At 34.3% G+C, this 25,748-nt stretch overlaps 1 protein-coding gene across 2 annotated transcripts in view; it reads left to right on the top strand.

Moving 5' to 3' along the window:
• Window positions 1–5,675: 5,675 nt before the first annotated feature.
• LOC143255002 (RNA-binding protein Pasilla-like) overlaps window positions 5,676–25,748 on the top strand; it is a 39,864-nt gene continuing 19,791 nt past the window's right edge. Inside the window, exon 1 of one of the 2 annotated variants that reach the window (XM_076509987.1) lies at window positions 5,676–5,817. Coding sequence is in view for 1 of the 2 variants with exons in the window: in XM_076509976.1 (XP_076366091.1) it covers window positions 6,007–6,121 (115 nt within the window). In the remaining variant the exon portion in view is untranslated. Of the gene's footprint in view, window positions 5,818–6,001; window positions 6,122–25,748 lie in introns of those variants that run through there. The other variant, XM_076509976.1, reaches the window with a different exon arrangement.

Below are 25,748 nucleotides of genomic sequence, written 5' to 3'. Positions count from 1 at the left end.
GATGGGTGCCACAGGTGTTAGGTTGGAGATTACCCTGCGATAGAGTGGCATCCCTATCTGGGTAATTGTGTTATCATACTCATCCATTTGTGCCTATTACTATGATTATATAAATACTTATGCATTAGTATTATCAATTACAAAATGAAATTATCAATATTTTATAGTTTAATTAACAATTTATTTATTAAAAAAAGAGAAATGTTATAAATAGGATATAAGATAATGGTTACATTTGTACGAACTCTGTCTGCATACGCATTTTCAAAATTTCTTGTGTGTTTGTTTTTGAATTTTGCTCATAGCTACACGAGGACTATTTGCGTTAGCAGTGTAAGACTAGATGGAAGGCAACTAGTCATCACCAGCCACTGCCAACTCTTGGGCTACACTTTTACTAACGGGCCCGGCATGACAAAGCGTGTTAAGGCGTGCGACTCGTAATATGAGGGTCGCGAGTTTGCATCCCCGTCGCGCCAAACATGCTCGCCATTTCAGCCGTGGGGGCGTTATAATGTGACGGTCAATCCCACTATTCGTTGGTAAGAGTAGCCCAAGAGTTGGCGGTGGGTGGTGATGACTAGCTGCCTTCCCTCTAGTCTTGCACTGCTAAATTAGGGACGGCTAGCACAGATAGCCCTTGAGTAGCTTTGTGCGAAATTAAAAAAACAAACAAACTTTTACTAACGAATAATGGGATTGTCTGTAACTTATAACGACCTAACGGTTGAAAGGACAAGCATTTTTAGGTGACGAGGATTCGAACCCTCAGATTACGAGTTGAGCGCTTTAAACACCTGGCCATGCCGAGCCCAAAACGTTTTGTGAAAATACTCTGGCGCGATATATATAGTGGCGATAGGTATAAAAAATTCACATATTTTGTAACATTGTCTTTTTTGGGGAAACCTTTTCTATTTTCAGTCACGAATTTCTTTTAAAGTACGCATAACTTGAAATTAAAGTTTTTAAACGCTTTCTATACATCTATTTTAGAGATTTATTGAATATACCAGACTAAAATCTTTTATAAAATATACTTAATGTTTGTGTGTAACAACCTTGGCCATTGTATTAGGTTGAGGAATAATTCGTGAGCGTTTTTAAATAATTTCATTCAAGCATTACATGCAAGACTATACAATACTTCAATGCATGAACACATTACACCCAAAACATTTATTGTGATACTTTATTTCATGTAATACCTAGGTATATAGTATGCATTGTTTTAAACGAAATTGCAAGAAATTAAATGCGAAAAGCAGATGGTGTCGAAAATGCTCGATTTTGTCCACTTGACATTCCATTTAATGAGGTGAAAATGAAAGCAAAAATTAAAGACATATGAAAATCAAACACACCATCTATTAGAGCAAAAAATTATCTACCAAATGACATGAAATATTTTGCGAAAGCGTTTCATTTATGAAAATATTTTTTTAACTTGAGAAAACGTTCACGAATTATTCCTCAACCCAATAGTATGTGAAGTAAAAGGAATAAACTGTGGTATTCTGCTACAAATGGGTTTTATGGCCAGCACTATATTTATATACGTGTATGTCTATGTGTAATTCGTTAGTTACAATTCATGTGTTTTCAGTTCTCTTAAGCATATAAAATGTATAAATATTAATTATAGCTATTGCATTGTGGTCGTGTGTAATTTTTTTAGCTTATAGTAACTTTTAATATTTAATTTAAAATAACAAACGAATAATAAATTTAACTTATCGTTTATTTTGTAAATAGTGATATATTTAAAAAGTATTTGTGCAGTGATGTACTCTCAAAACGGTTGGTATGGGTATTAGAAATTTAATTAAAATAAAGCACAAAACAGCGGAGTTTGTAACAAAAAGTAATATGTTTTTCGGCCTTTTTCATACTATAGATAAGACATATTATTATATTTTTTATTTGTGTTTAGTTTATTGGAGGATTTAGTACAACAGCATATTTGTTGCTAGAGCAAAGAATTCGAGGAGTACTTTTACATACACAAACTGTTTGCCAGTTGTACTCTCTCCATGGGCTTCCATGTATGTTCTGCAAGATTGATTATCTCGTCCACTTCATTTTGTGGTCATTCCTTTAAAAATGGGCCCAGCATGTCCAGGTGGTTAAAGCACACGACTCGTAATCCGAGAGTCACGGGTTGGAATCCCCGTCACACCAAACATTCTCGCCCTATCAGCCATGGGGGCGTTATAATGTTATGGTCAATCCCACTATTCATTGTTAAAAAAGTAGCCCAAGAGTTGGCGGTGGGGAGTGATGACTAGCTGCCTTCCCTCGAGTCTTATGCTACTAAATTAGGGACGGCTAGCGCAGATAGCCCTCGTGTGGCTTTGCGCAAAATTTAAAACAAACAGGAATGAAAAATGTCTTTCTTGGATTTAAATTTAAGTGCTGCCATCTGTTAAAGGCTCTGTAAATACTAAAATCATGTGCTTATTAGCATTGTTGCTTATGTGGTTGGACAGTATTAAAAGAATATGTACATATAATTGATTAGAAAATGTTTCTGAGAATAAACTACACAAAACCTTCTTCACTATGATGATAATTAGATACGTACGGTTCATAGTTTTAGAAACAAAGATGACGTTGTTTGATTAACCTTTAATTCAGGACATATCTTGTGTGTGCACAAATGTTTTTTGTGCAGAACATTTCTTTACTATCTGTATTCTTCGAGACATTAATTTGCTTTGAAATAACATCTGTGTCACAGTCCTATACACAACGGCGAATGATGGACGACTGATTATATGCTTTGTTTTGCACATGCTCTTTAAAACATGAGCTCAGACAATGTACTGCAGAGCCCACATAGCCAAGGTTACACCTTGGATATGTAAATTTATTTGTAACGTAAGAGCATCGCTCTTACAAAAGCTCATTCAAAAGAGTTGAATGCTCACAAAAATAGAATTTGTGGATACACAAGATGCGTCCTGAATTAGAGATTTAGGCTACTATAAAAATTGGATGCTAAGAAATAATATTCATGTTTTATCGTTGTTGAAATTTAATTTATTTATGTATTCATTGTAGTACATTCCACATGTGATTAAAAAAACCCGAAGTAATAAAATACTAAATTGTCACATTGAAGAGTAAGATCATGCCCAAGCCTACGATATCAGTATTAATTAAAAATGCACAGCAGTGGGGGAGACTTTAAATGATGCTTTTATTTGTTAGATTTAATAATATTAATTTTCTGTTACAACATAGTTTTTATATAGACAAATTCACCACATACATACATTTTAACCATCTAATTATCTTTTTATGTCATATTATTCTTAGAAAATATAAAACTTCCTTAAATATTACACTGAATATTTTTTGGTTAGAGAATATGAAAAATGCCTGTAAATGAATACGTTTTAAAATATTTTACCTGAAAGAAGAATAAGATAGAAACTCAATACCATTATTTGCATTAAACTATATGGCCCGGCATGGCCAAGCATACGACTCGTAATCTGAGGGTCGCGGGTTCGCATCTCCGTCGCGCTAAACATGCTCGCCCTTTCAGCGTGGGGACGTTATAAAGTGACTGTCAATCCCACTATTCGTTGGTAAAAGAGCAGCCCAAGAGTTGGCGGTGGGTGGTGGTGACTAGCTGCCTTCCCTCTAGTCTTACACTGCTAAATTAGGGACGACTAGCACAGATAGCCCTCGAGTAGCTTTGTGCGAAATTCAAAAACAAGCAAGCATTAAAATATTATTAAATAATTATTCCGAAAAAGGTAAGAAAAATTTGACTTAATTCTTGTATAAAAACGTAAAGATTTATCATAAGAACTAAAAGCGTGTGCATTTCTTCCATACTGTGAATACTTTCATGAATGTTATGAATTTGTTGAGCAACTGGTAAGTTTAATCCTCTATACACCCATATAATAATAATAACACACCTCGAGCTTAATTTTATTTCACTGTTATTACCATCAGATAAGTTTTGTGCTTGTTTGGTTTTTTTTAAGGGAAAACGAAATAGTAAGTTGTTAATATTCCACAGTTTAGCATTACGAATCCCTGATTTTAAAACAGTATTCGTTACGGCTCTGTGATGGCGTAAAAATACTCGTTTTCGAACTGTAAAAATAAAAAGTTCACAGTATTACTTTATTTGTTTGTTTGTTGCAGAGAAAGGCACATTGGATTATTTCACCACATGGAATTGAACTTACGATCTTATCGTTGGAAGTACGTAAACTTACCCTTGTCCCACTGGAGTACAATATATTATTAAGTATGAGAGTTGAATCAGATTTTTAAGTAAAATAATTTTCGAGTCCTTACAAAATAACTTACAAATAATACTTTACAAATCATACTTTGGAAAAAATTTTCCGAATTTTGTCCCAGAATGAAACACTCCGAAAATAATTACTGAAGTGGGTGTAGGTGATGTTTTCATCCCTGTGTGTTTATGTTTGTTTGCAATATTTCTCAAAAACAGCGGAATGTATTTGGACGAAAGTTGGAATACTTTGGACTCTGATCAAACCTCGAAGTAATTAGTTTTCGAAGGTCAACTTCCCAGCAAGGCCAAAAAAATGATGAAAATATATCACTCTGTCAGTACAGGAATTGATTTTTCGCGCTGTTTTGCTCTGTAATTGGGTCAAAAATGATTTGAGTTTGATTAATATTGACAGACTTATGTAGAATATTATTCCTCGTTGTTCTGCCAAAACGGTTCGTGTCTGTTGATAACAACGAACATACAGATACATTTTCATATTTATTGAGAGCTTAGAAAGCAAGCTTTACAGTTTATCATCATCAGAGCAAAATATACTTTATACTCTTTTTTTCCAAACAGTAATTTTACTGAGACAAAAAAAATTAACATTTTTAAGATGCTGAAATGTGTCGAACTGTAAATATTCGTTAGAGATGTAAAATTAGATAATAAAACGAGAACAATAATTTTGACGGATAATATTACTTTAAAGAGTGCATTACCTACCTCTTCAGGTGTATGTGTTTTCTTATTACAAAGCCACATCATACTATCTGCTGAGCCCACCAAGAGAAATCGAACCGCTGATTTTAGCGTTGTAAATTCGCAAACTTACCGCTGTATTAGCGAGGAGCTACCTGTTTATTAATTTTATGCAATAAATTTCAATGTTACTATTATTTAACAATATCAAACAATTAGCTTATGAGTACATAAAATACTACAAAACACAATAACAAAACAAAAAATCATTCTTATATTGTTGTATTTTTCATTTTTTTTATATTAGCCAATATTATATATTACTGTGCTTATGTTTTTCTTATAACACAGTCACATCGGGCAAGTTGCTGTGTCTACCGAGGGGAATCAAACCCTTGATTTTAGTGTTGTAAATTCGTAGACTTACAGCTGTTCTAGCGTGGAACATTTATATTAGTATTAAAATATATATGTTTTCATCGTAGTTATATTAATAGACGGGTAATATTCCAAACCACCTGCGTAATGATTAACGGTGCATGACTGAATTAAATCAAATAACCTTCTGTTTTCACGGCCGCGCGCCCTGGTATTTTAAAAATGTACATAGTTTTGGAATGACAAACAATAGAAATTTTATAACCTTTATATATTTGGTAATATATATATATATATATCAGTATAAAAACAATATTTCACATACTTCTCCCTTCGGAAAGACATGGTTTGCTATTGTTATCAAACACATATACGTGTCAACGTAGTGAAGGAAATGACCTACGTTAGGAACTTCCGTTACCTTAGGTTTTCAATGCTTTCGGGAAGGAAATTTGTATGAGATTCAGGTAAGTTGAGTTTGGATATAGGTGAATACCAACCGATATTTGTATGTAGCATTTAAAGTATTATGTGCTTAAAAACAGTTTAGAATGATTTAAGTTTTGCTGCATGACCATATCATTACTTTTATTGACCAAGCTAACCAGGTAAGTGACGTCATTTATGACGTCATTAAGCTGAAGTCTGCACTGAAGATGGCGACAAACATAGGAGATGTGAATGGTTGTACCGAGTCTGATATTGGAGATTCAAGAAAAAGGACTTTAGATACAGAATTAGATGTTGGATCTACAAAAAGGTCACATAATGGTGGGTGAATGTGTCGTATCAGTTTTAAAGTTAATGTCTGTGCGTGTCAAAAAACGAAACTTTTAAGTGACGGGGTATGACATGGGGTCCATATGCTGTGCACGGGAATGTGTATCGGACGTTTGCGCCTCTTGTTGAGGTTGTAAACCGTGATACGTGTTCTGTGATTCCAGGCCATGCCGGTATGTGTAGTGCCGGCCACGTAACGAAACTCATTGGAGCTAACCCCGTGTTGAACTCTGAGCACAAATATTTAAAGCCCCCTTATATATGAATTATTTTAAGTTTCCTGATAAAGTGAGTGTAAAAAGTTTGCTGTTCGGTATTAACTGTGAGCATAGTCATAATTTAGTTTCATGTTTTATTTTAGTATTGTAAGATTTAATTTAAAGAAAAATAATTTTAATTGTAAATAAATAATAGTAACACATTAGTATGGATTATGCATAATTAATTCTTATTAATTATTTACCACTTAGATGGTACATACTCAAACTGGCATTATTTTTTTTATAAACAATTATTTGTGAATTTTTCCATTCTAAATTCATAAATAATTTTGTCATATTTCTATGATGTATCTAACTAACAACTATTTTTTTATTTTTCAGTAATGTAAAGTTTGTGACATGAAAATAGTGTTTGCAGTTTTTATGTTTAGTAGTAATATGTGCAGCCACATTACTTACACTACTAAAAAAAAAAAAGACAAAAATGTTACTATGTAAGCTTGTAATTTTTGGACAGTTGACTGGGTTAGTTGATTGTTTTAATTAACATGATGTTGAAAAACATCTTAATGTTTTGGAGAATTTTCTCACTCAGAACAAGAAAGATCTTTCTAAGAAATAGGCTATTTTAGATTTTGTTATTTGTACAGAGGAAAATGTTATTAAAAATGAAGTTGTCTAAGATTGCTTTAGTTCCAGTAGTTATAACATTATTGCCTTTGATGTTTTAATTGAAGAATGAATAAAAAAAGAGTCATAAATTTTAAAAATATGGTCCTTCATAAATTTTAAGGGATATTGGAAGAGTTAATTCTAAAGCAATGATAGTCTGGAATTTTATTTTAGTATGATCATAGTCAGGTTAGCTGAAAGTAGTGTATTTTTTCCAAAATATTGCATTCCAATCAGAAACTATATCTTAAATGAATGAACATTAGAGTAATAAATTAGCAAATATTCCAAACTTTTACAAGAATGTAAAATTACTAGTAGGTTGAAGGGTAGTAAAAAATAGTTAAGAAAGCTGTTGTTTATATTAAGGGAAATATAACATATGGATAATGAGGAGCCATTTGGTTCTTCAAAGCTATATTTACACATTTACTCTTAAGAAAAGTAAAAATCTTAAATCATCCTTATATTTTACAGGAAATTGTCATTTCCTTTCTTAAAAATTCTTGTAAAGTTCTAGCTTTCACTAGTGCTAAAGGCAATTCATATCATTAAACTAATTATTCTTTTAAGAAAATAAAATCATTTAAACTAAATCCTAGCCTGTCTTTTCTGAGTCTTAAGTTTGTAACATCTCATCTGGTTATTTTCAAAAGATAAAATAAGAAACCTAAACATACTACTAACCCTCCTTTTAATCCTTTCCAGTAAGCCAATATCCTTTTTCAGGTAAAGAGAACAAACCATCTGCATTATTCCGAGTAAAGTGAACTAGTGACTTTAACTGAAAGATAATTACTTCCTTTGTCTTGTAATCAGTATATCCATAAATATGCTGTAAAACTATATTAGCTTTGCTACAAGCAACAGAACATTACCTTAATAGTTTAAATGACTTATTCATCAACTATATCAAGATATTCTTCAACATTCATGCTGCTGGGTGGATTTCCATCTATATTAAGCATGTAATCCAAATTATGATGACCCAAATGCATTGCCTTTCAGTAGTGTAATTAAAAATTGTTCTTCAGATATTTGTCCAGCTTATTAATTGATTAATGTAATTCTCTAACAGTTCAAAATCATTAACAGAGCTGGAAATACTCGAGAGCTTAATTTCATCAGTGATCTTGATTATTCCCCTATCAGTATCATTTATAGAAATAAGGAAAAGCAAAGTCCTAAATTGATCCCTAAGCCATCTCACTGGTAAAAATGGTACTGTTTGACTGGACTTCCTGAATATATAATGACCTTTTACTTTCTTCTGACAATCCTGCACTCTAATTAAACCCATCAATCTGATTTTCATAGCTAATTTTCTTGGCAGCACCTTAAAAAAGCTTTTTCAATATGGTACCTTACCACTTCTTATGTAATTGCTATTGTCATTCATTTCTGACCTCAATGTGTAAATGTTTTTGCATGCTACAAGCCTTGAAATTCCCACGTATCCCATGATTAATGTGTTTTACTGTGTCTTTGTATTCAAATCATTATGCAACAATTCTCCATCAATAGGAGTGCAACACACCCTCCTGACACATGCGAGTCCATGTATTCAATTCTACCTAACCATCATGTTGGTTTATCATTTGACTTGAAATCATACTATTCTACACTAATAATTCCAGTGATTATCAAGTGGCATACTGCACCGTAGGGACATGTTTATCTAAAATTTGTTCACTTGTGATAGAAATTCACCCCTGTCCCATTAGTGATCTGGGTTTGGTTTGAAAGATTTTTTCCATAATTCCTCTCACTTCCTCCTTTGTATCCAGTTCTAGTGTCCTTCCCAATTCCTCAGGATTCCATTACCAGTCAGTATTTTTCTGAAGCTATTCAGACTTTTCTCTCATTGTATTATATAGAGCCTTTCTTCTCTTGGCTTTTACTCCAGGTTTTTATCATCCCCAAGAAGATTGAGAAATGGCATTCTTTGATTGATTTGTTCTGCTTTAACCAATTTCTGGATTTTGCCCACTTTCTCTCACCCTCCAGTTGGCTATTTCTCCAGGTTTGTTGATGACTAAGGGGGACATCTCGGGTGCTTATCTCCATATTTCCATTTTCCATTAGTTAAGCCACTATTTTTAGTTTGTTTACAATGAGGTTGTGTTTTAGTTTTGTGTCCTACCATTTGGGATTGTGTCAGTATGCTTGGGGGTTGCACCTTATCTATTACATGAATAACTAGCTTTCCTAAGCTATTTCTAAACTGGAGCTTTTTCAACACAATCATTTGCTCTGGACAGAAGTAACTTGTGTGGGGTGGATTATTAAAGATAGAGAGGTCTTTCTTGATTCTTACCCAATATCTTGCTCACTTGGTTGTGTTTTTCAATGCTTCTCTCAATTGAGTCTATGGTCGATGTAACTTTCAGTTTTCCTTTTTTTTTCATCTTCCTTTCTCTATGCAAGTAAGGTTTATCACTTTTAGGGACTTGAGCTGCCATGGCAGTCTTTATCTCCTTAGGTCATATGCATATGTTTTCTCTTCAATAGAAGTTGCTTGGATTCCCCAGTTACACTTTCTTCTTCCATTGTAAATTATATCCTTTCATGATTAAAAAAAGGATAATATTACAATGATACTCTTCCACCCTAATATAGATTTACATCTGTCAATCAATGATTCTATCCAGTGTTTGTATGCATGGATTGATCAGCAGGGACTTTTGGAAGGGTGTCTCAAATCAAACAGTTCTACCACCTCAACATCTTGGAGCCTCTGGCATACAGTGTACTTTGTATAATTTTCTTCCTATGGTAAGAAACAAACTTGTCAAACCAATTTAGACAATTCCACCATTATCTTCTTTATAAATCTCCATTATGGCACGTGTTCTCATTCCCTTTGTAATCACATATTTGAACATCTTTATTGGGCTGACACATTTTTGTTACACATCATTGTGTGCCGTGTTCCAGATGCTTTCAACATCCTGATGAAATGCCTTTCTCAACCATATAAGATTTATCACATGGAATGGTCACTTGACAATCAGGTTTTTTTTATGGGTTTGCATTCAATCTGGGATTTTACTTCTGGATGCTTTTGCCACTTTTCTCAACTCCAGAGTTAATTTTTTTTGGTCTAGGATTCCTCATCCACAGTTCCTTGAAGTGGATGCTCTTAGCAAGGATTGGGCCAATTTGGATTTATATGCACACCCCCTATCTGTCTCCTTCCCTGTGTGATTTTGGCCATTCTGTCCAATCCATGTCAAGGCCTTATTGGCTGCAAGACATTGGTTGCATCTTTGCCTTCAACTCCAAAAATAAAAACACTTATTACCTTTTCCACTTCCTCCATCATCCTTGCCCCCCAGTGGTTCAGCGGTATGTCTGCAGACTTATAACGCTAAAAACTGGGTTTTGATACCCGTGATGGGCAGGACACAGATAGCCTATTGTGTAGCTTTGTGCTTAATTCAAAAACAACAACCATCAACCTTTGTCATCAGTCTTTTATTCCACCCTTTACACTCTTTGACTTCATGCCTGGCATTTATCTGGTTCCTTGCAAGGAAATCTGATTGTCCATGTGTGTCAATTCCTATTTATCCTGTTCAATCCACATTTCTTCCTTCCTGGTTTATCAATGCTAGTGGAATGTCCTTCTCCATTGGTCATTTTCCTTCTGAGCCCTCAGTTCCTATCCTTACAGATTTTCTTATCTGGTTGTTTGATAATGGGCTTCTGTTTTTTCCATTGCAAGTTATAGAGTAGTCTTATCCAATATCATCTGTTTTTATAGGTACAGTGTTGGGTTATCCTATCCTACCAACTTCCTTTTATTGTGTTTCTTTCAGATTTGTCAACCTCCTCACCAGATTGGAATGTCAACATTTTTCTCCTTCTATGACAGTTACTCTGTTTGAATCTTTAACTTCCTATTCCATGTATCACTTCCAACTTATTTTCTACCCCTTTTTTTTTTTGTCTGAGTGCATCTTTGGTCCAGTAATTTTAGCAATTAATGGTTCATTTACTCAATTCCATTTCTCTTGTTTTCTCCTTTAACCTGGTCAAGCTTTCTTGCCCAAAACTTCAGAGGCTCAAAAGAGGAATTTCTCATTTATGCTGATTTCCCTTTCCTCTATTTTCCTCCTTTATTTTAAGTCTCATATGGATAGACTTCTGTGTTCTGTTCATGCACTTTATTGTTATATTGCATGCATGGTCTCTTTCTGTAGTTTCCAATATCACCTTTTGATTCCATGGAACCCTTATATATGTCATCACCCTTTTCTTTTTACCCTTAATGTTGTTTTTGTTGTGTAACGGATTTACCATTATATTTTTATTTTAATACCTGCGTGTGTTTCAGTTTGATGCATGTAATGTATATTATTGGGTGTATTGCACAAATCTTGTCTGTTTTGTAAATTTATATAAGATTCTTGAGAGTAAGAATCAACAATATTTGTTTTATGAAAATGCTAGCATGTTTGAACAGTGTAAAACATTCTAGAATCTCACATGATTCATGTAAAACAGCTAGCTGAGAGGCAGTAATAGAATATTATTAAGCTACAGTTTGTGTGCTATGTTTTATAGACCTTGAAAGCTGTAATTGTGATTAACACCTACTAACTGGAAAAATTCAGAATTGGACCAGGAAAATTTATAGATTTCAAACATTACAAACCATTAAACTTCAGCGAATTAACTTCAAATATTACTATTTATTTCCAACATTAAATATCTTTATTGATAAAAAATCAGTGGCATGACTCCAACCAATCTTGCTAGCTTAAGCAATTTGTAACAGTATCAACTCAGATTTAACTTGCTGGTTGTGGACCTGGATCATCAATAAAATATTCAGTTCTAGACCAGATATAAGAGTCAGTATTGTCTGTATGTTAAACTGTTGTATATAAATCATTATTTATAATATGTTATTATAAATTGTATTGCTGTTTGTGTATTAAAATATATTTGTCTTAAGAAAGAAAATTGTGTGTATCAGTCTTTTTCACAAGTATCATAAAGTTGACATATATCAAAATTTAAATAATTACTTAATTAAAATTTTTGGCTATTTGGAATTGTAATACATTATGTAAGTAACATAATAAACTGGAGATTTGTCCAAGATAGGTAATAATATGTAACGGCTGACTTGTTCAGCTGGCATATTTCTCCTTGTCTCCTTTTTCCAAATTTTATTTGGGTGATATCTCTTCAAGTATGACCCTTTACATTTTCCCTCACATCTAAGCTATGTTGAATTTTGGGAGAAATTCTTCACTCAGACATGTGGACAACATCTTGCACATTAATCTCCAATTACCTTCATCAGGTGTTTGTTTTTTCCTTCTCCAGATGTTGCATTTCCCTTGTCACCAGACTTCACACATCTATTCGACTGTGACAAGACAAGTTTGCTTTTCAATTTTTCTCTTTTCAGAGACATGTCCTTCTTAGGTCTATGATCCTACTTAGTGATGAGTTTTTCCTGTCCAGGTATGCCTCTTATCTATCCACACAAAATTCTATAGTGTATGACTAGCAATAAGCTATACAAGAGTATATTATCAACTATCTAGTGTCTTGGAGACTGCTTTTGTGCAGCGAATCCCAGAGGTTAATGTTGCATATTACCATTTCTGCTTGTCCTGCAGACTGTGGTTATTTGGGACATTGGCTGATTATCATTGCACTCCAGCTTCTGTGTGGTCTTGTCTAGGGAATGATGTTTCTTTGGTTTCACACTGTTACTCCAGGCACTCCACCTCAGTGGGGTTAGATCTGATAGGTTGATGTTGCATGGGACACTATGGCATGAATGGTATGGGATCTCCCTTCAAAGTTACTTTTGTGTTGAAGATGATTTCACCAATCATAATATATACTTGTAGTCAATAGTGCAAACCATTGAGATGTTGTGTTCCACAAGAAGGCTTTCCTCATGGTATTTTACTTCAATGAAATGCCCATTCTAGACAACACTCACCCACAGACTTTCATGGGTAAAGCAGAAGGGAATTGCTGCCCATTTCAGTCATCCCCTTGATTGAATAAATTGGGAGTGTTCTGATTTTGAAACTAGGAATTTTATGGTTGCCCACTGTACAGTTTCCATTATTAGTGTTCTTTCAAACTTTCCACCACATTTCACCTTCCCATTTTTTCTAGTGGAGTATGGGAGTTTTTACCAGTTCCTAGCCGCTGGAGGTATGTATCATGGGGCAACTTTCTGAATGTGTTCAGTTCCATTCAGTAGAGAGTAGGGCAATGGTATTTTGCCAGTGTAGTTGGCATTGATCCTTCACTTGTATGCTCCACCTCTGTGCAGTAGGACCCAGAGGTTGATGTTGCACATTCTTGAACTCCAGCTTCTGTGCAGCCCCACCCCTGGGATGATGTTGCAAATCCACATTTAGATCCACCACATTGCAGTTTACTCCTCCAATTGGAATTACTCATCCTACTATTATTGACTGGTTGTCAGTACAGTGGTTGATTTTGGATTTGTGCTGAACAAGTCTTCACACAGGTGTTGATTGTGATTTCTTGTCCTGCCTTTAGTCACAGGATATTGTCCTCATGTGCCCCACTTCCATGCAGTGGATCCTGGAAGTTGAAGTTGAATAAATCTAGTTCAATTTCATCTGCTCTTCAGCTGCTGAAATGGTTTACTAATAATCTAGTGTAGTTCTACCTGGACAATGATGCTGTGCAGAATAAATATCATTCCTCCTATGCATCATCTTAGTTAAATTAACTCTCTGAGGATGATGTTGCACAGAGTGATCCTATCCATTTGTTTGGATTTGTAGTGAACTGTTACAATGGAATGTTTTTTACTACTGTCATGCAAATGCCAGGTATTTGGATAACTGATGTTAGTTGTGGATTTGCTCACATATGCCCTGTTTGGTCAAATGGTAAGAACTTTTCCATTCTACAGAACTTGAGTTGAAGATGTGTGTGAATGCTTCTCTTACCACAGTTGGATGATGTACATGTGATGGTGCCTGGTTTGGGACTGCAGTTAACCTAACACATATGGTATCTAGAACTCTGGATATTCTACATTATGGAGATAATTCTTTTGTTGTTTTTTTTGTTATACCCACCTGTCTTGGATCTGTTCCTCTATTTTCTTCACATTTGTGTGATACTTTTTCTATCACTGGGTAAGATATATATTTAGTACACAAGTAACTTGTTCTTCTCCCAGCAGAGGTTCATATTCCATAGGTGTTCTTTGGATGCCTTTGAAAAAGGCTTATTTATCTCCCTCACATTGGTCCCTCCACCTTATCAATGTAGGATTTTAGCTATAATGTGAATGAAGGTAAAGCATTGTATTAGGAGATGACATTTTCTTAAACTGCAAATATAACTCCAATAGGTACTTACATCTTTCACATTCCATCATTTTTTACCACTTAAAACTGATACTTAATTTTTGCTTAATCTTAAAGTAATGGTTAGGTATAATTGAATAAAGAGAGATGTGTTTCTGGAGGGGGTGTCACATTCCTTTTGGTGAAGGGTTGTTGCACAATGAGTTACATGCAAAGATGTAATGAACCTCTTTAATCATGAAGTAGATGGGGGAGTATCAAGGCTTGTGGCATGTGAAAATATTTGGCATATAGAGGGAAGAACTGAACAAGAATAGCTATTATGTGAGAAAGAGTATGTTCCTATCACAAATAATTTTAATTATTTATTCTAAGCAAAGAGTTTTATTGTCTTGTAGTTTTTATAGTGCTTTATTATTATGTATGGTGTTGTATATCTGCTTTTAGAAAGTTTCAAATAAGGTATCATATAAGCTATTAATTAAAAAGTTGAATGTTAATATAATGAATGGAAAATGTAATGAATGGAAAATTGGATTTTCGATACATTGTATAGACAACAAACAGTACTTATAAAGTGTCATATTTCCAGCTTGGGTGGAGGGGCTCTTTGGGTAATGTTTAATCATTTTAAGAATCATTATAACATCTTGGACATAAATATCTCAAAATAGAAAATTACAAGAATGATTATCACAGTAAGAGGTGTAGAAGGATTAGTTCTTTTGAGTTTTTCTTTTATTCAAATGACTCCTGGTGGTTTTTGTCACTTGAATGTGTAAAATAAATGTCAACATTCATGTGCTTGGAATAATAAGTAGAAAATAATTTCTTATGTATGATGATCATTGCTATTATGCAATAGGAAGAAATTTTTTTGTGATTATCAATAAAACCATGAAGCCTTCAGCTGAAAGTTTAGCTTTGGTACAAGACAGGGAGTAGAGTTTGGGGACATACACCCTTGTGCAAATTAATTGAAACAAATGGTCATTTTACAATATTTTTAGCATGATGGCTGGTGTAGGCTCACTGGACCCACTAATTTCGTTTAATAGTAATTTTTTCACACAGGCGGCGTCATTAGCTGTGTTTTGCAGTATGGTCATTCTATTTTTGGGATATATGACGAAATTTTGAGGAATATTACGTCATTCGAAATTGCGTTGGAAGGGCAAGGAGACCAGTCAAAAAACAACTTCTTACCAACTCAATGAAGAAAAAATGGTATCAATGGGATCTGAAATACAAGAACTGGATGCAAGAACAATGGAGGAAGGTGTTATTCAGTGACGAGACTCATTTCTTTGTACGGGGTCAAAGAATTCTGCATGTTTGCAGATCTCCAGGTGAGAAACTTCGAGAATCTCACATCAATCAGTTTGTAAAACATCCCTTGAAAAAGATGTTTTGAGGCTTTTTCAGCTACTATGACATCAGAGGCTTACATATCATAGAAGGAATGATGCGAGGACCACAGTACATCGAAGTTTTGCAGAGAAGAGTTGTTCCAGAATTGAAAAAGAGATTTCCAGATGGATCTGGCATTTTTCAGCAAGATCTGGCTCCGTGCTACACATCAAAACGTGTGAAGAATTTTATGACTACAACGTGAATAAAGGTGCTGGACTGGCTTGGAAAATCTCTGGACTTAAATCTTATTGAAAATCTTTGGGTGATTTCTAAAGAAAGACTTCAGGGAAAAGACTGTACTACGAAAGATAAGTTAATTGAGGCCATAAATGAGGTGTGGTACCACGATCCAAAAATTAGTAAAGATTGCAGTCAACTCATGGACTCGATGCCAAAGCGGATTAATGATCTGAAAAATAAAGGCAGTCATATCATGTATTAATTTGTGAGTAATTTTTGGATTTTCAGAAATAAAACACAAAAAAATCGTAACTTTCCGTCTTGTTTCAATTAATTTGCACAAGGGTGTATTTTAGGACTTTTAAATTGAAGAGCAACAGGGCCATTGTGAATTTGTATAAAATTATTGAGGTTTTATTTTAAATATTGTATGCAATCCAGGCTATTAGAGTGATATGGTTTCAATAATCCAAATTATGAGAAGTCAAAAGTTTTAATCTTTTTTTGTCTGTAATGTTCAAGAAGAAGAAAACTAATTTACATGTTTCAGATGTTTAAAATTGTTTGGGTAATTGGATGCAAATTATATATCTGATTGATGCAAAGAAAAACTTGGAAGCATGAGACTGAATATTGAGGATCATAGGCTTAAATTTTAGAAGCTCAGATATGAAATAATATTTTGACAGAATGATTTTTCAGAATTATTAATTTACAGAGTAATGTGTATAATTATGTTGTGTAATTTGATACTGAGATTTTTTTAACTTACACAACTACATACATCTGTCACTAAGTATAAGGCTCCATTTCCATATGATTTGTTTTCAATGTTTTGATTAACTTGGTTTGGATGGATGATGAATAACACTATGTAACACAAATTTTGTTCCTGGATAGTATGTGTTATTTCTTAATTGCTTGTGTTGTAAAAGTACAGAAAATGGCCATTATTCCCTTCAAGCTTTGCTTTGTGACCTGGATAATGAAATTTAGAAATTAACTTATTTTCTATGCAAAAATTGGCAAATTTGCACATTTTCCTTTACATAAGGTCTGAATAAAACAACATATGAATCAAGATTTACATGTATTTTTACTAAAGTTATACAAAATGTTCAGAAGTGAGTAGATTTTTGAGATTTGTAACTGTAATGTAAATCACTTTCACGTATCAACCCCCAAGTATAGTGTCCCACCATGTTTTTGTTACATGCTCCCAGGTCACAAAAGCAAAGTTTCAAGAAAAAAATAAGTCTTATCATTTATCTCAGGCATAAGCAATTGGTAAATAACATTTTCTGCTCAGGAACAAGAAAAATTAAAAATGCTGTTACGTAGTGTAATGAACCAAATGGTTATCTGTAACATAGCATTTTATATTCTCAGTTATAAAAACTGTTGTAGTGTAAGTATCTATAATTTAGTTTTCTTGGATAATTTCTTTCCTCTACAGCCATTACTGATCTTAACTATTTCTGCAGTTCCTTCATTTCTCATGGTGTTGAGTTGATGACCATCAGTTTTACACAGCATGGCTTGTAGACTGTTGGATTTTTACCAAATTATGGATAACCCATTCATAAATGTTCACTGATATTCCTACTTTACTTGTATTTTACAATATTTTGAATTAGATATTCTAGTTACTTATGCTTTTATTTTTTACCACATGTAGGACTGCCTTTGAGAATTATTATTTTATCTACGTAAGAGAGTTTTATGCAGGTATCCAAAATATTGTGGATAATAAACATAGAGTCAGATTATAAAGAAAAAGATTGCAGGGTAATATGTAAAGATCTTATTTTTTGAATAAAAAAAATATAATGTTTGCCTCTTGGACATGGAACATGAAAACAATTAAATCAAGTGTGGTAATGACAAAAGTATATAAAAAAAAGTAAGTAAATTTTCTGCAAATATAACTTTGGTACTAATGTCTGTTAAAAATCACAATGAACATTGTGTTTGCAATTTATTAGGAAGTTGACATTAAGATTATAGTTTTTTCTAATAAGAAATAATATGTAACTAAGAAAAGAAAAAAAATGTTTGTGAATAAAGTAATTTAAAATGTTGGTCATATACATCCAGTTTTGAGTTGTTCTTAGTGTGCATAAATATAAACATGTGCAGTGCATAAATTTATTAATATTTATCAATCTTTTTGTTTTAAACTTGATGCACTGTTAAAATGTAAAAATTAATATATTTTTATTAAATGATCTTGACATGTTACTAAGCCATTGATGTACTTATTCTTGTGTCTGCATACTTACAACTCAAGAAATTGTATGTTGCTAATATTTATTTAAAACCATACCACTTGTATTTGTAAGTTCATGTCATTAAAATTACTGGTTTGTGTGTACTTGTAAGTCTGGTTTTACAACATAATTGAAGTTGAAGAATTAGTCTCATTAACTGGAAGGCAGAAAGTGTGAAATCAGAGTAGTCTGTTCTTGGACAAAGGTGGTATTTTTGTTAATTTTATTTTATTTCTTATTCGTCTTTTTCCTCATTTATTCATATAACACCAAAATTTATGAAAATCTAGTTTGCAATTAAACTGATAAATAATTTTACATATGAAGCAATACTCAGATACAAATGTTTCCACACACTGTTATGTTTGCTCAATTGAATCTTGTTACTTACTGTTTAAACAATTACTGAAAACTGTTTCATTCAACTTTTTTAAATTTATAATATTTTTGTGTAATGTAACCAAATATTTTCTTAAATTATCTGATGGGTATAAAATCCAATTTTCTAGTGTTAATAAGCTTTTAAATATATTATGCTAAAACACTTCTTTTAGGATTGACATGGAATGTTGGATTAAACTGTTGTTTCAGTCTGTTGTGTTATAAACTGACATTAAACATTGAATAGTAAAGCAGCTGGGTTAAGTTGCCATTTTATAGATTGTTTTATTTGGAAATTGTGCTTCATTGGTTTTAGATATTAACATAATTTAAATCAAGAGTTATGTTTAATTTTGTTCTGAAATGTTAAAAGTTCAATATTAAATAATTTAGTGATGTTTTAAATATGTTTCAAGTGTATAGGCAAATAAGTTTTACTCAACTCAAGTATCAGAATCACATATCTGTATGTATTGTTGTAATGTGTTGTGTCACTTTATCACTAGTAATATAGTGTTGAGTAGATTGTATGAAACAAGTATATTTAAAATCATATAACACCAGAATTTATTAAAATCTTTAGTTTGTAATTAAACTAATAAATAATTTTACACACAAAACATTGTATAAAGTAAATATAAAGTCATGGAATAATGGTGTGTATCAGAATTCCATGGTAATAATAAAAGATCACAATATCATGTACAGCAATTAGTGAAAAAAACATAGTAAACAGAACAAACTGTTAAAAAGTCTGATATAAGAGAAACTGGTTTTGACAATTTATAATGGTTGAGTATGTTTTATTTAAACTGGTTTCAATATGCAGATCATCTGGTCATCAAACATAGCCAGTATAAACTTGCATTGAATGGCATCTGTGAAAACTAAATTTTTGACATTGTTGGACATTTTGTAGGTAGAGTGATGCCACCAAAAATTGATCACTTTTGGAAAGGATATGTAACAGGTCTTTCAAACATAAGTTTTCACATATTTAAATAATGAAACTGTATCCAGATTAGAGATTTAGAATTTCCAAGATGGGACTATCTTTTGTACTTAATGGCATTATAAATCAAAAGAATATGGATTGACTTGGAACAAGGACCTCTAACAAGTCATATCCCATCTGTGATAAGTGAAGTGTGGCATCATATAACATGTAAATATCCATAAAGATTAAAGGTTGGTGGCAAAAGCTGGCCATATGTTTCAGGAAACAATAAAAAACATAATCATGAAGGATCTTCACCTGGAAATTGAGATCAATAGGTTACAGACTCAACTGTTCAGCAGTCACTAGAGAATGAAATAGGTATTCATGCTGTTTCAAATCAGGTATACTAGTGACGTAAATGAATGCAGTTCTAGTGGATTTCTAAGATCAGACCATGGAAATGAACACTTGAAAACTATTTTCCTCATTCACGAAGTGGACTGTGGAAAGTATCATGAAGCAGTGGGGTTCTTTGGACATAACTTTTTTAATGGAATGTATGATGTATGATGCACGGTACTCAATTAGGGCATGAATTTGTATGAAGAATTGACTGTAACAACATTTGTTTAATATAATGTACTCAGCCTCTGTACATCTGAAAATATATATATATACACAATATGAATTTACAATACTGTACATTATTTCCTCTCATGTATAGCTATTCTCATTCATTTCTGCCCTCTACGTGCAATCATTTTTTTCTCATGCCACAAGCCTTGGACTCCCATGTACTCCATGATCAATGTGGTTCAACTGCATCTTGCATGTAAATCATCATGCAACAATCCTCCACCATTAAGAGTGTGACCCACCCTCCTAATGCATATACCTTCCTCTATTAAATTCTACTGAAATATCACTTCTTGTTAGGTAATGATCTAGTGCAGATGGTTTTTGATTGTGTTATCTTCACATATTTTCTTTAAATTTTCTGTGAAGTAGTGATTTCATTTATTTATTTTATTACAGTTTGTTTCTGTAATTCTGATACTTACCTTTGTTCATTTTTTTTTTCACATTTTCACCACTTATGATGAATATCAAAGTTGTGTTACTACTTCAGATTTTCTTCCACCTGCATCCAAGTCATGGGACTTCGACAGGAATTTTCAGCTATAATTTATCAATAGATGGATCATTATATGAATTGATCTTCTTCTCTCCGTATTGCTTGACTTCCTTGTAAATTTACTGAACCTGTTCACGATGAGGAAGATTTTGACAGCCTCCACCTAACTATGCCACACATTTCCAAGCCTCTCATGAGGAAGATACTAACCATAACTTAGTTTTTTAGATATAATTTCTCAGATGTGGTCTTGTTTTATCTCTTTCCTTGTTTTCTTTTGATCCTATTCCTTCCTTACTACATGACATCTTTTCCTCAGAGTATTTTGTTTTCTTCCTTTTGACATGAAGGCTCATTATGAGCATTTTGTTTCTCAGTTGAGAAGCGAGTGTTAGCTTCCCTCACCTTTCACATGCTTTGGATCATCATGTCTAAGCTTATATCATCAGGCTGATCAGCTTTTTTTCTCGACTTCCAATAGTTAGTGACATTTTTGACTTATGAAAATTCTATATCTTTATTCCATGCACACTTTTCCCACCTTTGTCTTGCCTTTACCCTTCCTTGGAGAATATCTTTTCCCTTATTACTTCCATGGTAGCACGATTGTTCTCTTAAGCTCTATACCTTCACACATGGTTTTTGCTGTTGGGCTCTTATTGGGAGGGATACTGTCTTGTCACAGGTTTGTCTACTGTCCACTTATCTTAGGGATTACTGATGACTTCTTATCTCTGCCAGTCTGTTTTTGGAAAAATAGTTGAGTCTTTGAAACCATGGGTGGAATCTATGAGATAACATTCAACCCTTTCATCTTCAGTTGCTCATTTGTCTCATTCTAAGCTCTTACATTTTCCTGTCCTGTACCTTCCCCTTCTTTACCTATTCCTACCACTAGTGGTTCAACTATTTGTCGTGTTTCTAAACGTAGCTTTCACTGTTGCCAACAGTACTGGTAGGGATGCATTTGGCCAGTAATGGGAATGTTATCCATTTAGGTGTCTTTTTCCCACACCCACCTTAGTCGGGCCCAACCTTCTCTAATTTGACTCTTTAAAATGAATGGAATTATGCATGTGATCCTTTGGGCTCTCTAATTACATTCTCTTCATTCCCTTTTAGATGACCTGCATTGATGGATGAACAAGGATAACATGCACACAGGTGTACTGATTTCTCCACCTCATCTGAATTTGCATCTATTTAAGGATATTTCTCTACATGGTTGGGAATTAGGGTCAGTCAGCAGGAAGCTTCCAAACAATGTAATTTGAATCACTTTCTGCCTTTTGTACGGAAATGAGGAGTCATGATCCACTCAGACAATTTTACAGTGACAACATTTGCTACCCATCTGTTCCATTGTTTATTTCTTCTATTCTTCTTTATTCCATGGTGATTTCTATCATTTATGCCACTCTATGTCTGGTCCTTCTGAGATTCTTGTTGGATTCTCCACCCAAGGAGTTTCTTCAATGAGACATGTCTCCACTCCCAAAGATGGAATTGCAATGCCTACCAGTGTCCTCATTCTGATATTTACATCACCACGTCCACCTGCCACCATCAGGGCAGGTTATGTTGGTTGCAAGGTATGGCCATACATTCCAAACCCTCTCAGATATTTCCAGTGTCAGCAGTTCGGTCAATTGAAGACATCATGTTGTGGTTCCTTGATGTGTGCTTGTTGTGGTGGCAACAAGTACAATGCCTATGAATGTGAAATGGACCCTTATTGCATCAGTTGCAATGGCTCTCATCTGGGTTACTTTCGTTCTTGCCCTAAATGGTTAGAAGAAAAAGAGATGCAGCATTTGATGATGATTCAAAACATCCTGATGTTCGAAAATTGCTGTCCACCACTTCATCTCAGATGTATACTGCTGCACTTCATTCCACTACTACAGTGGGAGTGCAGATGGATCTCTCTGTGCCTCCAAAAGAATCATTTTCAAACCAAATGAAAACTGTTTGACCTCCATGGTTAAAAAAGTTGATGTATCAAAGTCAACACACATCTCTGTCCCTAACATACATTCTGGCAAATCCCAAATGTACTTCCATTGGTTCTGGGTATGGGCATTTCTTCAGGTAAATCTTCTCCCACCCAAGACGCAAAATGATCATTCGTTCACATCCTCAGCCACTTTACTCTTCTTTCAACAGTAAAGACCTGCCAAATCGACCGAGGACAGGATCCCTGGAGTCAACAAACTTCTCAAATAAAGGCAATAAAGTAAAAAAGACATTATCATAAACAGAAGGGCTCTCCACTCAATTCACTTACATGTAAATAAAAATGGCTACCTCGATACAATGGAACTGTCAAGGTTTATGTTCTAATCTGGATGACATCAAAGCACTGATTGCTTCCTACCATCCTGTATGTCTTTTTTTACAGGATACATTTATGAAACCTGCAGATACAGTCACCTTTCAGCAGTTTTGTTTGTACAGAAATGACAGGCTGTGTGATGGACAAGTGCATGGAAGGGTGGAACTGTTGGTTGATCAACATGTCATAGATAACATCAACATGGAGACAGTTGCTGTCTCCTTTTTTAATCCTGGGAGACTCTAATGGACATAATCCCTTCTGGAGAAGTGCTGAAATTGATGGGAGGGGTTACTCTGTAGAGCATATACTTTCTGATCACAGCTTTTTCTTTTTAATACTGGTTCTTATACTTATTCTTTTGCACCTACTTTGTCCTTCACTGCTATTGATCTCTCAATTTGCTCTCCTTCACGATTCTCCCACTTTTCATGGAAGGTTGACAATAACCCATGAGGCAGTGATAATTTTTCTGTAATTTTGAGAGAGACTGGCCATGGTTGATGCCACCTGACCCGTGTGTCCTGGTTGAAGCTGAATGAAGCAAACTGGCCCTCTTTTACTGCTCCCTCAGAACTTGATCCTGCCATCATCTGTAAGCCATTAATAGACAACTGTGTGGCAGCAGTAACTAACTATATTATACAGGCAGCTGCTCATTGTATTCCTAAAACCTCAAGATGGTTTCCATGATATCCTCATCCATGGTGGAATCCTGCCTGCCACCAGCCACAGAAGACTCAAAAATGGGCCTGGGATACTTTTTGTTGGTATCCCACACTCTCAAACCGCATCACTTTCCAGCAGGCCCATTCACATGCTCAGTGCATAAGGTATCAAAGCCAGAAGGACTCTTGGATTAAGTTCACAACCAGCATATCTTCTATCACCAGTTTCAAAGTCATATTCGAAAAATCATTGGACAATATAATTCTCCTCCCCCTCTCGATCTTGCTCTCTGATGGCCATGAACTATCTGATACTCAGAGCATCACCGATACTCTAGGTGAAAGCTTTTGCCAAGTATCTGGCACTTTTGCTTCATCCTTCACCTTCTTAATCATCAAGACCCGGGCAGAGCGATCACCTCTTTCCTTTCAAGCTGATTGTCTCTATGACTATAATCATCCCTTTACACTGGTGGAACTCAAACTGGCCCTTTATCAGTCTGGCAGTATATTGTTTGGATCTGATGATATACACTACGAAATGCTGCACCATCTACCTCCTGCTTTTCTTGCTATTCATCTGATTGTTTTTAATCAGATCTGGCAGGAGAATGTTTTTCCTGCTGCTTGGCACCAGGCTATTGTCCTACCTTTTTCTATGCCTGGGAAGCATCCCAAGATTCCTTCAAACTACTGTCCAATAGCTTTGATGAGCTGTTTCTGTGAGACCTAAGAGAGGATGGTTAATGCTTATCTTGTCTGGTTCCTCAAATCAAACAACCTCCTCTCACCCACCCAGTGTGGGTTCTGACAACAGTGCTCCACCATGGACCACCTGATTTGACTTGAAAGATCAATCAGAGAAGCCTTTCTCAAAGACAACATCTCTCAACGATGGCACCATTTTAAACATGTTCTGTCCCAAGGTTTATCCATAATGTTAGACAGTGTTATTGGTGATGGTGACACTGTCCATCTTGGAAATGTTTTTAGTTTTTTAAAGGCTGTTAATCTTTTTATTGCCATTTAAGTTTTTTTAATTTATGTATTAGACCTTTTTTAATGAGATTCCCATTTAAGAATCACAGTTCATCTAGTTCGATTTGAAATTAGAAAATATCTGTAAAGTCAAATAACATGAAACAAGGACTGGAAAGGCCAAACTTCAGGTGACTGATGGTGTTTTTTTAACTTGTTAGTCATCCTGGTGAGTTATGATAATTACAGTTATACCACAGAAAGTCATCTACAACTTGTATTACTGTAGTTTTTCTCTTAACGCTGTAGACTAGATGTAAACATAGGTTTTATGCTATTTATTTATTTTTTTAAGAACTTTGTTTTGTTTTACCTTAATTTTCTTTTATGAATTTTACTAAATTTACTTTAATTTTAACTTTTACTGGATGTTTAGTGCAGCTAGCCTAGCTGCTTTGTGCCATAAAACACCAATCAATCAGTCAATTAATTAACCAACCCACTTGGTGATGAGCATTGTTTGTCCAGGTATGCTTTATATTTTTCAAATTCACACTGTACTGCTAAGATGGAGTGTTCTGCAAAATTGCTCCTAAGTTTCCTTGCTAGTTGTTTGCTTCATAGCATACCCTTTATGGACTGTTCTCACCTATGGACTACATGAGTAAAGTAAAAGGGGATAACTGCTTGTCCTGGCTATCCATTCAATTAAATAAATCAGGGATTGTCTGCTTTTCAAAGTAAGGTTTTGTGTGATCACCTGTTGAACTCTTTCCAGTGTTGGCATTCCTCCATACTCTCCACTTTATTTTGTCCATAATGTTCACCTAATTCTGTGCAGTTTTGTCTAGAGTTTGAAGTGGTTTATATTTTTTAGATGCAATCCACTTGCATGCAGTGGGTTCTGGAGGATGGTGATGAGCTTCAACTTCTGTGCATTCTTATCTGCTGTATGATATGTATATTTACAAATAGATACTCTCCACCTTGGTGCAGTGGGCCCCAGAGGGTGAGGATGCTTATATTTTATAAATGCAATACTTTTTTGTGCAGTGAGACCCAGTGGCTCCAAATGCAACCTTTGTGTGTGGTCC

Source organism: Tachypleus tridentatus, chromosome 1 (genome assembly GCF_004210375.1).
Source record: "Tachypleus tridentatus isolate NWPU-2018 chromosome 1, ASM421037v1, whole genome shotgun sequence".
Classification (NCBI taxonomy): Eukaryota; Metazoa; Arthropoda; class Merostomata; order Xiphosura; family Limulidae; genus Tachypleus; species Tachypleus tridentatus.
The sequence above is the reverse complement of the archived record's forward strand: the minus strand, read 5'-3'. Positions and strand labels throughout refer to the sequence as shown.